General features: G+C 27.2%; 2 protein-coding genes across 2 annotated transcripts in view; both read right to left on the bottom strand.

Annotated features, from left to right (window-relative positions):
- Positions 1 to 12,679, bottom strand: part of LOC122505686 — a 654,464-nt gene that overhangs the window by 229,719 nt on the left and 412,066 nt on the right. The window lies entirely within an intron of this gene.
- Positions 1 to 12,679, bottom strand: part of LOC122505690 — a 176,901-nt gene that overhangs the window by 98,826 nt on the left and 65,396 nt on the right. The window contains exon 2 of the mRNA XM_043617472.1: positions 4,647 to 5,251. Within this exon, the coding sequence (XP_043473407.1) occupies positions 4,647 to 4,902 (256 nt within the window). The 5' untranslated portion in view covers positions 4,903 to 5,251. The remainder of the gene's footprint in view (positions 1 to 4,646; positions 5,252 to 12,679) is intronic.

Raw genomic sequence — 12,679 nt, forward strand, 5'->3', positions numbered from 1 at the left:
TACACTATTACACTCTCGACTCACATTACTCTTACTACTCTCTAGAGCAGTGGACCTTCTATAGGGGCAACCGTGTTGGTCCTAGCACTAGAATTCACATACACTAGCACTCACACAATTACACATTTACAACACAAAACTATGGTTGATCCATCCCCGCCGAGTTGAGGGGCAACTCTCTTGACGGAGATGACGCACTAGGTAGATTCTTCAACCCAAGGTGCATCTTGGGGGAAGATGAAGCTTGAATAGAGATTTAATTATTTCGGTATATTTTCCTATTGGATAAGAGGGTCAGCGAGTGTACTGGCTCTTCATTGACACGATTTCTCCCTAGTGAAGTATTGCGAAATCGTCCCTACTAGAGTGTACAAACTACGTAATCGTTCAATATGAAAATCGAGAAGTAAATTCATGACTAGCTTCGGAAATAATTAAATCTAGTAAAGCGTAACTCGTTAGTAAAATTAAGTAACGTAATGTAATGTAAAACTCGGTAAATATGTAATAAGTGAAACGTTCAATAGTGAAACGGTAAACTAAAATAAGTCACTATTCTCGGATGATAAACTAGCGAACGATATTTTATTACTAGTATTTCTACGATTTATTTTGCTTATGATATTTTGTTATTCTTTTATTTGTTATTAAAATATACTTTCTTACGAAGGTTTAATTAATGCCTTATTAATGACTACACCTTACTCTAAATCATGGTATATAACGGTCCTTAACTTAAATAATGTTTTGATAAAGATTTAAAGACTAATTTGCTAAACTAAACTAAGTACCCGGACTCCATCCGGCGAGCTATTCTTTTGGCAATTAAAATTCAGATCATTACAAATAAAATTTTGTTTAAAAAATATTAAATTTATTTTCGAAAAAATATTTACAAAATTTCTATTTGTTAAAAACGATTGTAAAAATATATTTACATTTTTATTATATAAATCATGAAGAAATAAAAGATAACCGAGTAACAAGATAATTGTTTTATATATCTAATAGGAATATTTTTACTTTAACTTTTTCAAAATTATTTTCCTCATTTTTATTAAATTATTATTTTCTATAGAATTTTTAAATAAAATTCTTCGTTAAATCAGTTCCCACACAGCACATGATATTTCCTAAATATTTCCTGAATATTTCACTGAAAGATTGAAATAGTACAGTGCAAGGTCCTTGAAATATTGCTGCAAATAGGAAAATGTCCGCCTATGTGAAATATTGACGCGAAAGTTTATAAAATATTTCTTTGAGAATTTTCAAATCCATTTGTATATAATTAAAAAAATTAAATTAAATTAATTAATTAATTAAATTTTAATTATTCAGAAATTCTTCAATTGAATACGTATTAAAAAATAAACACTTCAAATAATTTCAGAAAAGAATTCAATTAAACTTTTTCAAAATAAGTAATTCTACAAAATTGTTGGTTAAAAGTATGAAAAATTAAAATTTCCAAAGAATTTAATTTGAAACCTTTTCAAAATTCAATTATTTCTTAAAATTCATAGGTACTATAATGCTTTTAAATTCAAATATTATTCGAATATTTGAATAATTTGAATAATAAATATTCAAGTCTAAAATTTTAACTGTATTCATGTTTAACTCAATTTTTATTAGAAAATTCTACGAGAATTTAATTACTTAAATGCAAAAATAAATAATTTATTGAATAATTAAATACCTATTTCTTAAAATTGAATTCTTATAAAGAATTTTGTAAATAATAGAATTCATACGAAATTGAGGAAAATTAAAAAAAAATTAAAGTTTGACATAAATTTGATTAAAAGTTTTTAAAAAACTGAAGTTTACCAAAAATTTTACTAAAAATTTATAATTTTTTGAAAATTCAATTAAAATTTTTTAAACCCTAAATAATCTTTAAAATTTTTAATAACATTCTTTAAATTTTTTTGCTTATAATAATTTTTACTTTTATTTTCGAAATATAATGTAATATAAAAATGAAATTTTATTTTTTGTACATATGTTTATATACCATAAAAAAAGAAACCACACACGCGCTTTAGCGCGGGTTATTTTAGCTAGTACGATAATAATTTAATTGCATAATTAATTTCAGTATTTAAAGTAAATATTATTATTAGAGGTGTGCAAAAAGCTCGAAACCCGAAGCTCGAGCGGGTATTTTCGAGCTTTTCATTTTTCGAGCCGAGCCGAGCTTATTCAGTTCGAGCTCGAGCCGAGCTCGGGCCGAGCCGAGCTTTATAAAAAGCTCGAATAATTTCGGGTACTCGAAATTTTCGAGTACTCGATTTGATTCGAGCCCTTGAGAAAATCCAAAATTTTCTTCATTAATTTTTAATTAAATTCTTTTTTTTCAAAAAAAAATTTTTTTTAATTTAAAAGCTCGAATTAAATCGAGTACTCGAAAATTTCGGTTACCCGAATTCATTCGAGTACCCGAAATATTCGAGTACTCCAGTGAATTCGGGTACCCGAATGTTTCGGGTACTCGAAAATTCCGGGTACCCGATACATCGAGCCCGGCTCGGGCTCGGCTCAACTCGAAAAAATTGCGGCCCGGCTCGGCTCGGCTTTTCGAGCTTTTTGCACACCTCTAATTATTATTTAAAAGATTCCAATAAAGATTGATTTTCCGGAAAAAAATCCCGATTTTTTAGGAAGTACTAAATAAGCCTTAATTAATCAAACGAAAAAAAGTGATTTTGTAATTATTTTTGGAAATCCTAGGACCGTATTTTTAAGAAAAGACGAAAGGAGGAACATTTTAATTAGCAGCGGTGATAATCCCTATTAAAGCCCGAAATTCTGACACAGTTATAATCAGAAAATAAATTTTTGAAACAAACTTTGAGCACTTTTGTGTAGTGAGGAAATTGTAAAGAAAGCATTAACCCTTAAGCCCTAGATAAGCCCTAAATAGTGTAACGAAAAATCGAATTAATTTTGTAATTATTTTTGGAAATACCAGGAACCGTTTTTTTAAAAAAAGACGAAGAGCGGAACAATTTTAATTAGCAGATCCCGAAATTCAGACACATTGAGAATCACTAAAGGCAATATTAGAAGCAGGACTGTGGAACAAGTAAATAATTTTGTCGTTAAGATTTTTTAAAAGAGTAATTAGTTAAATTAAATTTTTATTAAATTAATGATTAAAATTGAAGAATGTTTAGAAATTAAGACATATTTCTCTAATAACTTTTCTTGTAAAATCGTATTGCGGCGTTATTTTTTAAAAATTCTGTAATTTTTTTTATTTGTTTATAACACTTTGTTTAAACAAATTATTTTTGGAACAATTTTTAATGTCAAAAGTAATTATTTGGACCTCAGTTCTGTTTTGTTTATAACAATTTGTTTAAACAAATTATTTTTGGAACAATTTTTAATGTCAAAAGTAATTATTTGGACCTCAGTCCTGTTTCCAGTACTAACTTTGCTGATATTTCCATTAATTTAAGCATGGGCGTTAATGACTCAATTTTTTGCAGTGTGAAAATTGGAAAAACTATTTTTTTTTAATTAAAGATTGTTTGTTGGAAATTTTTTTTATCCATTTGAAAGCCCTAAATGAGCCCTAAATTATGGCAAAAAGAAATTTTTGATTTGTCTTTATTTATCATGTATAAAAAGCGAATGGTGCCAGCTTAACGTTAAGCTAGCACCAATGACCTTTTTTTTTAAAAATGAGGAGCGGTAAATTTTTACTTTTTAGCGGTAATTAGCTCTAATTGAGCCCTAAATTATGGCATAAGGTAGTTCAAGTTGGGTGGGGGAAATCCAATATGGCTGACATCAGCTGATTTACCGGAGGACAAACAATGCATTGAATTCAATGGGACAAATTAGTTTTTTAACCATAACTTTTTAAATATTCATTTTTGAACCATAGTGTAATGGAAAATTATTCTTTATTTATCGAAATCTATTTTTTAAAACAATAAAACCAAAAAATTAAATTTTATTGTTTTAAAAAATAGATTTCGATAAATAAAGAATAATTTTCCATTACACTATGGTTCAAAAATGAATATTTAAAAAGTTATGGTTAAAAAACTGATTTGTCCCATTGAATTCAATGCATTGTTTGTCCTCCGGTAAATCAGCTGATGGCAGCCATATTGGATTTCCCCCACCCAACTTGAACTACCTTATTGTTGAAATTTAAAAATAGCAAAGTTGTGGTGTCAGCTTAATAGACCTTGTGTTTTATTTGTGTTAACAGTGAAACCTATTTTCCTTTATCCTGAGAAATATTATTTTATCTAATATTTCTCTAATATTTCTAACAAAAAATTTTTGTTATTTAATGCTCATAAACTTTAAAATTTTTTTAAAATGTATTTGAAATTTGCCCGCATAATCAAAAATCCGGATAATGGGGTCTCCACTGTTTTTTAATAATTAGAAATAAAAATTTCGCCTGTGTAAATTAATTTTACGTTGGTTCCAGTCATGATTATCATATAAATTATAATAATTTATTATAATAAAAATTTCAATTTACTAATTTTCTTTTACTAAGGGAATATTCATAACTTGATAAAAATTGTAAAACAGTAACAAACACAAATTTCTTTAAAATTGTTTTCTTACACTTTTTTAGAACTATTTTGTTATATTATAAAAAAGTTTACCTCTAAGTAAGTAGGCGGCGAGCATCATATCCTTGAGTTGCGGCAGATAAAGACCATTTAGTAAACCGTGATTCACGTAGTTTGTGTCGGAATCATAATTCAAGCCCAAATTGAGGATGTTTGACTGTTGCAAATTTGCCAAATGACACGGATGACTTAATCCATGATTTGCCACTTGATTCTCACCAAACAACTCACAAATCTTACACTTCTTCGTCATTTCCTTCGCCTCAATTTTCTTCTCTTTTATTAACATGAATTTTTTCTTTTTAATTACTAATAATAATAATAATTTAACAACAGATGCTATCTCTCTTCTATTATAAACTCTGTGTCAGTTATCTTTTGTTATATAAACGATTTGTAACAGGTTGAAAAATAGATTTAATCTATTTTTGTTTCTGACTTAAGTAACACTTGTATTCACAGTTCAAAAGGCAAGTTCGTATAAGCGGGATTAGTGTAGGTATCACATTTATCCGCGCTCAAAGGATGATCACTTCTTTCACTTTCAATAATATATATGTATCTAATATATCCTCTTGCAATAGTATATCCTCTTCCAAAAGTACTTGACAATATTTTGCTTCTTCGAACAAGATTATCTAAAAATCATGTAAAGTTCTTACTCTATACGTGTACAAAATTTATTCATAATTTTACAAAACTTTTGGTCTTTAGTAGCACAAAGTGCAAAGTTATTCAACACATTTTTTGAAAGGATCTCAAATTGAGACTATTAACAGCATCAAAACTTTGCGTTCCACCAATTTGTTACACTTTTATGTACTCTCAATTTGAGATCCTTAGCAAACTGTGATTAAAGTAACTTCAAATATTGTTTAGTAGATTAGATTGTGCTAAAATTTTGTAGCATTTTACAAAACTTCTCTACAAATTACGTGAATCTGAATTTTCTAGATTGATTTATCCAAAAGAGTTTCCTGAACAATGAATAGAAAATTTATTTGTCTCAAATAATAAATTACTTGTTTATTATCAAATAAATTATAATTGGGACTAATAGTTTCAGTATTAAATAAATATTTATTTTATAATAGACAGGTAATCGTTTATTTGAATCAAACAAATTATTACTTCAGTAAAATTAGTGTCGACGCTCAGCCGAAAGAAAATTGATTTTGATTCTTAGCGTCGACGCTAACTTCAGATTTATTCAAAAAAGTTTTGTAAAATTTGAAAAATATTTTTTCCATGTACTATATTTTGGTATACGTACATAAATGATAAAAGATTTAAATAAGAAAAAAAAATTTGCAGATAATTTGGTAAATTCTTGTGAAGTTTGGTTCAGATCAACTACCTACCCCATATAAAATATTTCAATTAAATATTTCTACTACATTACAATTACAATATTCCAAATGGAATATTTCCTCATTATTTCTATAAGGTTCATTAATTTTAATATTCCTAAAATGTGGATGAATTCCGTGCAATTGGGGTAATTTATTAATTTCTCATTTTAATCAACATGAAAAATTACAAATTTAAAATAATTACATCGCTTCTTCTCTCTAAATCTGAATTAGTTTAAAATATCTAATTGTTAGTAAAATCTTGGCTGACTTTTTGTTTTAGCAATTAGTAAAAAATACCTCATCCTTAGTAAATGAATAACTACACGGAGAGACCGAGATTACTAATTTTTGTATAAAATCACACTAGAATTTAATATTTTCACATTGCAACCACCGGAAATAAGGAGACTTTTTGTATTTTTTACTATTTTCTACACTAAGTCACTAATCTGACAAATGTTCACCAAATTAGCAAAGTTTCTTACTATTTCGTCCAATAGTTCCAAACAACTGTAGTAAACTCAGAAGTATTGTGTACGTAAAATTACTATAGTCGTTTGTAAATGCAGAAAGAAAGAGTGAAAGAAAAATAGGGATTTTTATCGACGGTTTTCCGTCAATTCTTGACTAATGGAGATAAACTGGAAGGATTTTTACACCGAAAAAACGGTATTCTAATTTTGAGAAAATTATATTCTTAAAAAAAAATTCTTAAAATTTATCTTAATATATTCTTCACGGTGGTCTTCAAGCACTTTTAGGTTTACCTAAAATGAGTCAAAATTGTGCTAACGCAGTTTTATCGGGAATCGGCCCAAGATTCCAAATTTTCATTTCCGAAAATCGTAGCTGATTCTTTTTTCGAAAAAAACCAAAAAAACATATATATATGGGCAATTCCACGTGAGATTTTAGTCGACGTCTTGAAATCGACCAAAAATATTTTTTTTCTATTCTGTATCGAAAAAAACAGATACGTATTTTTTTATTTTTGTTTAATTGTCCAAATTTTCGAGCTATGAATTTTCGAAATTTTGGACTTGTAATTGTAGACCTATATTTAGTAGCTTATAAGTCCGAAATTATTCAGTTTAGGAAAAAGTTGTCAAAGAATGAAACTTTTAGTTTTCTTTCGACTTTTAAGAAATGTAAACAAAAAAATTTTTTGTTAATTTTTTTAAATTTTTTATTAAAAAAAATTTTTTTTTATAAACAAATTAATTTTTTTTAACTTTAGCCCGGATTTTTTTTATTTTTTTTAAATTTATTTATTCCTTATAATATATAGAAGATTTTTCAAAAAGTCCCGAGGTGGGACTGATGTGTTGAATGAGTTTTAAAACATTTTCAAAAATCACTTGCAAGCACCACAGTGGGATTTTTTTTACAATTAACTTCTAAAATTGTCTACAGTGTATAATTTTAATCTATTTGAGAGTTCTTTTTTTAAATTAAAGGATCTACGCTGTATAGACAATTTTAGAAGTTAATTGTAAGAAAATCCCACTGTGATGATTGCAAGTAATTTTTGAAAATGTTTTAAAACTCATTCAACACATCAGTCCCACCTCTCGGGATTTTTTGGAAAATCTTCCTCTATATTATAAGGAATAAATAAATTTAAAAAAAATAAAAAAAATCCGGGCTAAAGTTAAAAAAAATTAATTTGTTTATAAAAAAAAATTAATTTGTTTACAAAAAAAAAAAAATTTTTAATAAAAAATTTAAAAAAAATTTTTTGTTTACATTTCTTAAAAGTCGAAAGAAAACTAAAACTTTCATTCTGTGACAAATTTTTCCTAAACTCAATATTTTCGGACTTATAAGCTACTAAATATAGGTCTACAATTACAAGTCCAAAATTTCGAAAATTCATAACTCGAGAATTTGGACAATTAAACAAAAATAAAAAAATACGTATCTGTTTTTCTTCGATACAGAATAGAAAAAAAATATTTTTGGCCGATTTTAAGAGGTCGACTAAAAGCTCACGTGGAATTGCCCATATATATATATGTTTTTTTGGTTTTTTTCGAAAAAAGAATCAGCTACAATTTTCGGAAATGAAAATTTGGAATCTTGGGCCGATTCCAGATAAAACTGCGTTAGCACAATTTTGACTCATTTTAGGTAAACCTAAAAGTGCTTGAAGACAACCGTGTCTTAAATTAAGAGTATAATTTTCTTAAATTAATTCTCTTAAAAATATTGTAATTTTAAGAAAATTTTCTTAAATATTCTTCTTAAAAGAAGAATACAAGCGTTTCTCAATTTAATCTAAGCGCCAACAGACGCCACAGTATACTCATTAACCGATAGGTCGTGTGCAGTGATTTTAATTGTCGGTGGGAATCGTGCGTATATTTGTGTTTATTTGATACGTACATCAAATAATTGCACTCTTGACCGAATTCATAGACCAAGTGACTGTCTGGCTTCAAAATAACTCATTAGATGAGTTAATAGAAGTCTTCAAAGGTAAGAAACACAATTATCAAGATTTTAGAGGTTAGATTAAAGTTTAAAGCATGTGTAATTGATCACCACGCGTGTACATAACCTCAAAATAAAACTGTACTTTAATTTTTTTATTTATATTTATTATTTGTTGGATTTATTGTATCATTGTTTGTAAATTATTTATCACTTTATTTTTATTAATATTAGCCCATAAAATTAACAATATGAGGAGATTGAAGGGTCTAACAGACGATTTGATAAGGGAGTTAATTCCTGACATTGGCCTTAGGATAGATTTATTCGAGTGTTTAAAAACATTGAAATCAGAGGTAATGATTTGTAGTAATATAATTACATTCATTTAACAAAAATATTTTATATCGAACCTAATACAATTTTTTAGAATCGTCAAAACGAAAGTTAATCGAATGTCATAATTTTGTATTTTCGAAGGGAAAGACAAATTTAATTTTAAATTCGTTTTAGTGAAAAGGTAAAAAATTTAATTTGCAACGTTTTAAACAAATTAATAAGTTTTATTTAAATAAAAATTAAAACCGTTAGTCAGTAAGATATAATTGTTAGATTTAAATTCGTTAAATTCGTTTTGGTGAAAAGGTAAAGAATTTTAATTTCTTGTTAACGAAAAATTATGTATTCGAAAATAACTTTAAATTATTTAAAGTGTTAAAAATTAAATTCTTTATGATTCTACAAGAACGTATTTAAGGTTAAATTTATTATTTTCTTTGAAATGTGAAATTACGATATTTAGTATAATTATTCTGTTGTGATTGATAAATAAATTAAATTGATTAATTAATTAATTTCTTCTTTTAAGTTGATTAAGCTTGAAAATAATTTACTTAAGTTGAAAAGAAACTTTTATTTATGATTAATTGAAATAAAAAAATAGAAAATTAAAAAAGCATTTGAAAATAACTTAAAATCAAACAAATACATACAATTAATTACTGCATTTTTTTTGTAGGCAAGTGAGAGTAGGCCTAATTCGTTCTTAAATGACAATAAAAGTCCAGGAGAAGATAAAAGTGAACCAGTTTTCATCACGCCTTTAGGAAATCTTATTAATCAGAATCAATTTGTTATATCAGATTCTCCACCTTTACAACTACTTGATTCTGAATTTGAAATAATAAGTCAACATACGTTAACACCAAATTCAGAATCTACAATAGTTTCTAATGAAACTAATAATAATTCTTCCGCAATTCCTTCTGGCTCTGATTCGACATCAGATGAACCTAAATCAGACTCTAGTTGCCGAAAAAGAAAAAGAAATAACAATTCTATTGGCAGCACTAAACATTTACATTCTTTCGCTGCATTAGAATTCATACAAAATCTAGTAAGTATGAAAATATAATTCATATAAAAAATATCTTTTTTGTATGAATAATAATATAATTTAATTGTACTTATAGGATTTCAAAGATTATCTCTCTAATTACAATTTGGTATGCGTAAATGCATTGAATCATCAAAACATTCATGGATGTTTGCTCGAAACTCACAGAAACGCGATCAGTAGCGCTATTGCCAATGCTCTTTTGAAACACAATGCAAAGTAAGATTAACAATATTTTTTAAAACTTAGTATATATTTAGTTATATTTAGTTATATTTGACTTTTCTATTTTCAGCCCTGGAGTGTCTGAATGTTTAGAGGCGGCTAAAAAGATTTGTATCATTTTTCCTCAAGAGAAGCAGTTACAGTAGGAACATAAGTATAGGGTTGCCACAAATATTTAATTATTTCCCCCAGATTTCCAGACAAATTTTAACTTTTTCCCTGACTTTAAAGAATTTTCTGATTTACTCTAAAAATGATTAAATATTGAGAAAAATGTTTTAATACATTTATTTACGAATTTCATTAATTGTAAAATTATTCGAAAACAACAAAAACTTTTTTTAAACAAATATTTAATCATTATTATTTTTCTATAGAAACTATGATTTATTTTAATTTCTTCAAATTTATTTTCATTATTTCAATTCAATTATTTCTAAAAATTTACGCAATAATTATTTTTAATATTAAATTTTTATCGAAATTCATTTTTAAAATCAAAAATAAATAATTTATTCAATAATTGAATGTTTCTGAAAATTAATTTTTTACGAAGAATTTTATTACCAACTTTAAACAATAATTAATTTCTTTTAAGGAATTTAATCAAAATTTGGTACGAATTTTGAATTGCGATAAATTTTTGAAAATAATTGAAATTCTTCGAAGAATTTTATTACTTTTGAAAATAATTGAATTCTTGTGATGAATAAAAGATTAAATTTAATTTAACAATTCTTAAAAACATTTTTAGGAAGTTTATTACAATGTACCAGATGAAAATCACAGAACTTGTTATGGAAAACTAGCACATAAATTTAAAAATATTAAATATTTATTAAATAAACAAGATTCTACTTTAAAAAAAACCAGTTTTCAAATCTGCATAAATATAAACAGAAAAATATTACTACCTCGGCATTACTAGAAGGTAAGAAAATTTAAAATTTTAACAAATTAAATTAAGTTCATGTTGATTTTTAAATTGATTTAATTTTTCATCAGGAAGTATTAATAAGGCCGATCCTGTTATCCAAAATGCAATTGCTCGTTTGAAACACGAAAACCATGAATCTTAGCCTTGCATTCTTGAAAATTGGTCGAGAACACACGCACTTAGAGTCAAAACCTTAAAAGATTCGAGAACCTCAGTCGACGCAGCAGATGAACTGTCTATAACGGACTATTTCAATGAATGGTCGGTTCTGACACTTCCAAATGGTTATCAGTTGGTAAGAATTGCTAAAGACTATTTCTTCTAGTAAAAATATAAGATCAATTTTTATGTTTGATTTTTAATTATTTACTTATAAAATTTTTTCTATTGTTTAGCTAAACCAAGACTTTAAGGAATTATATCCTGGCAGGGGAGATGGGCTTGTTACAAAATGGGAGACGTCCAAGGCTTTTATAATCGATTTAATTAAAAAGGAAACATCGCAATCGGACAGTTACACACTGAAACAGCTTGATGATTATGCTAAAACGCCTGAAGGTTTTTATTGTTTTTTTTTATATAATTAATAAATTAAAAATTATAAATGTTTTTCTAATTGTAGGACTTCAAGATGCAATAATATTAAATCTTTTGCCTCAATTATTAATTCGGCGTGCTCGAGGAAAAAATTCTACGGATGTAATAAGCATTGCTGAAGCGAGAAAAATTTTTCATTTTATACGTTACTGTACGTATTGTTCTTATTGTTATTTTTTCTATGTAAAATTTATTTTGATTATTTAAAAGACATAAATATTTTAGATCCCTGGAGACATTAACAGAGGAGTTCAAAATCATGCGTCTTACTTAAAGCAGCTTAATTTGCCACTTCAACCAACACTCGTATTCGTTGGTCCAACAATTTCGAACTTTTTGGCAAGTTATGTACAAATTGAAAGCACCCGTTATCTTATGCGAACTCCTGTAAAAGCCTTGGATACTTGCTTTAAAGCGTTCTTCAGTTTGGATGCAGTATATCCGCCGAATTGCAAACCGATTTGGCAGTTTCTCCAGAAATACTTTTACGACATTCATCTAAAAGAGGACGAGCATATTCCAAAGGTTACAAGTGTTATCAGCTCTTTAACAGGAATTGAGACTTAAGCCAAAAGTAACCAGTAATTATTACAATGTTTTTCTGCAGTGAGTGCGCTAACTCTTTTGCAACTATTCAAAGTCTTTGCAGCCATTTGTTTATCACTCATTCGTTTAATGTTTATAGCATTTTTAAATGTGCGCAAGATGGGTGTAACAGGCAATATAATTCAGCCAGATCTTTTAGAAAACATTTAAGATGCCATCATTTAATTGGTGGTCAGTATGTGTTAAACAATGAAATAATTATTTAACCTGAGCAAGTAGAGGGAATTAATTTTGAAAATCGCGGTTTAGACGAAGACGAAAATTATGTTGCCGTGATAGATAACGTCGTAGCTTTAAATGATCCTCCTGTGTCCGTAATTGATTTTAAATCATTACTTTTTAACTCATCTCTTGCGTTATCGTGTCAACTTTATGAAAATGTCACACTTAATCGTTCTCAAGTTCAGAGTATCATTGTCTATTTTAGGGAATATATGTCTAGTGGAGTTTTGAATATTCTAAAGACTAATGTTTTTTCTATGCTGCAAAATACAAATCAAAGTGACAATGATCTTAA

The sequence above is a fragment of the Leptopilina heterotoma genome, unplaced genomic scaffold, assembly GCF_015476425.1.
Source record: "Leptopilina heterotoma isolate Lh14 unplaced genomic scaffold, ASM1547642v1 Lhet_362, whole genome shotgun sequence".
NCBI classification, from domain to species: domain Eukaryota; kingdom Metazoa; phylum Arthropoda; class Insecta; order Hymenoptera; family Figitidae; genus Leptopilina; species Leptopilina heterotoma.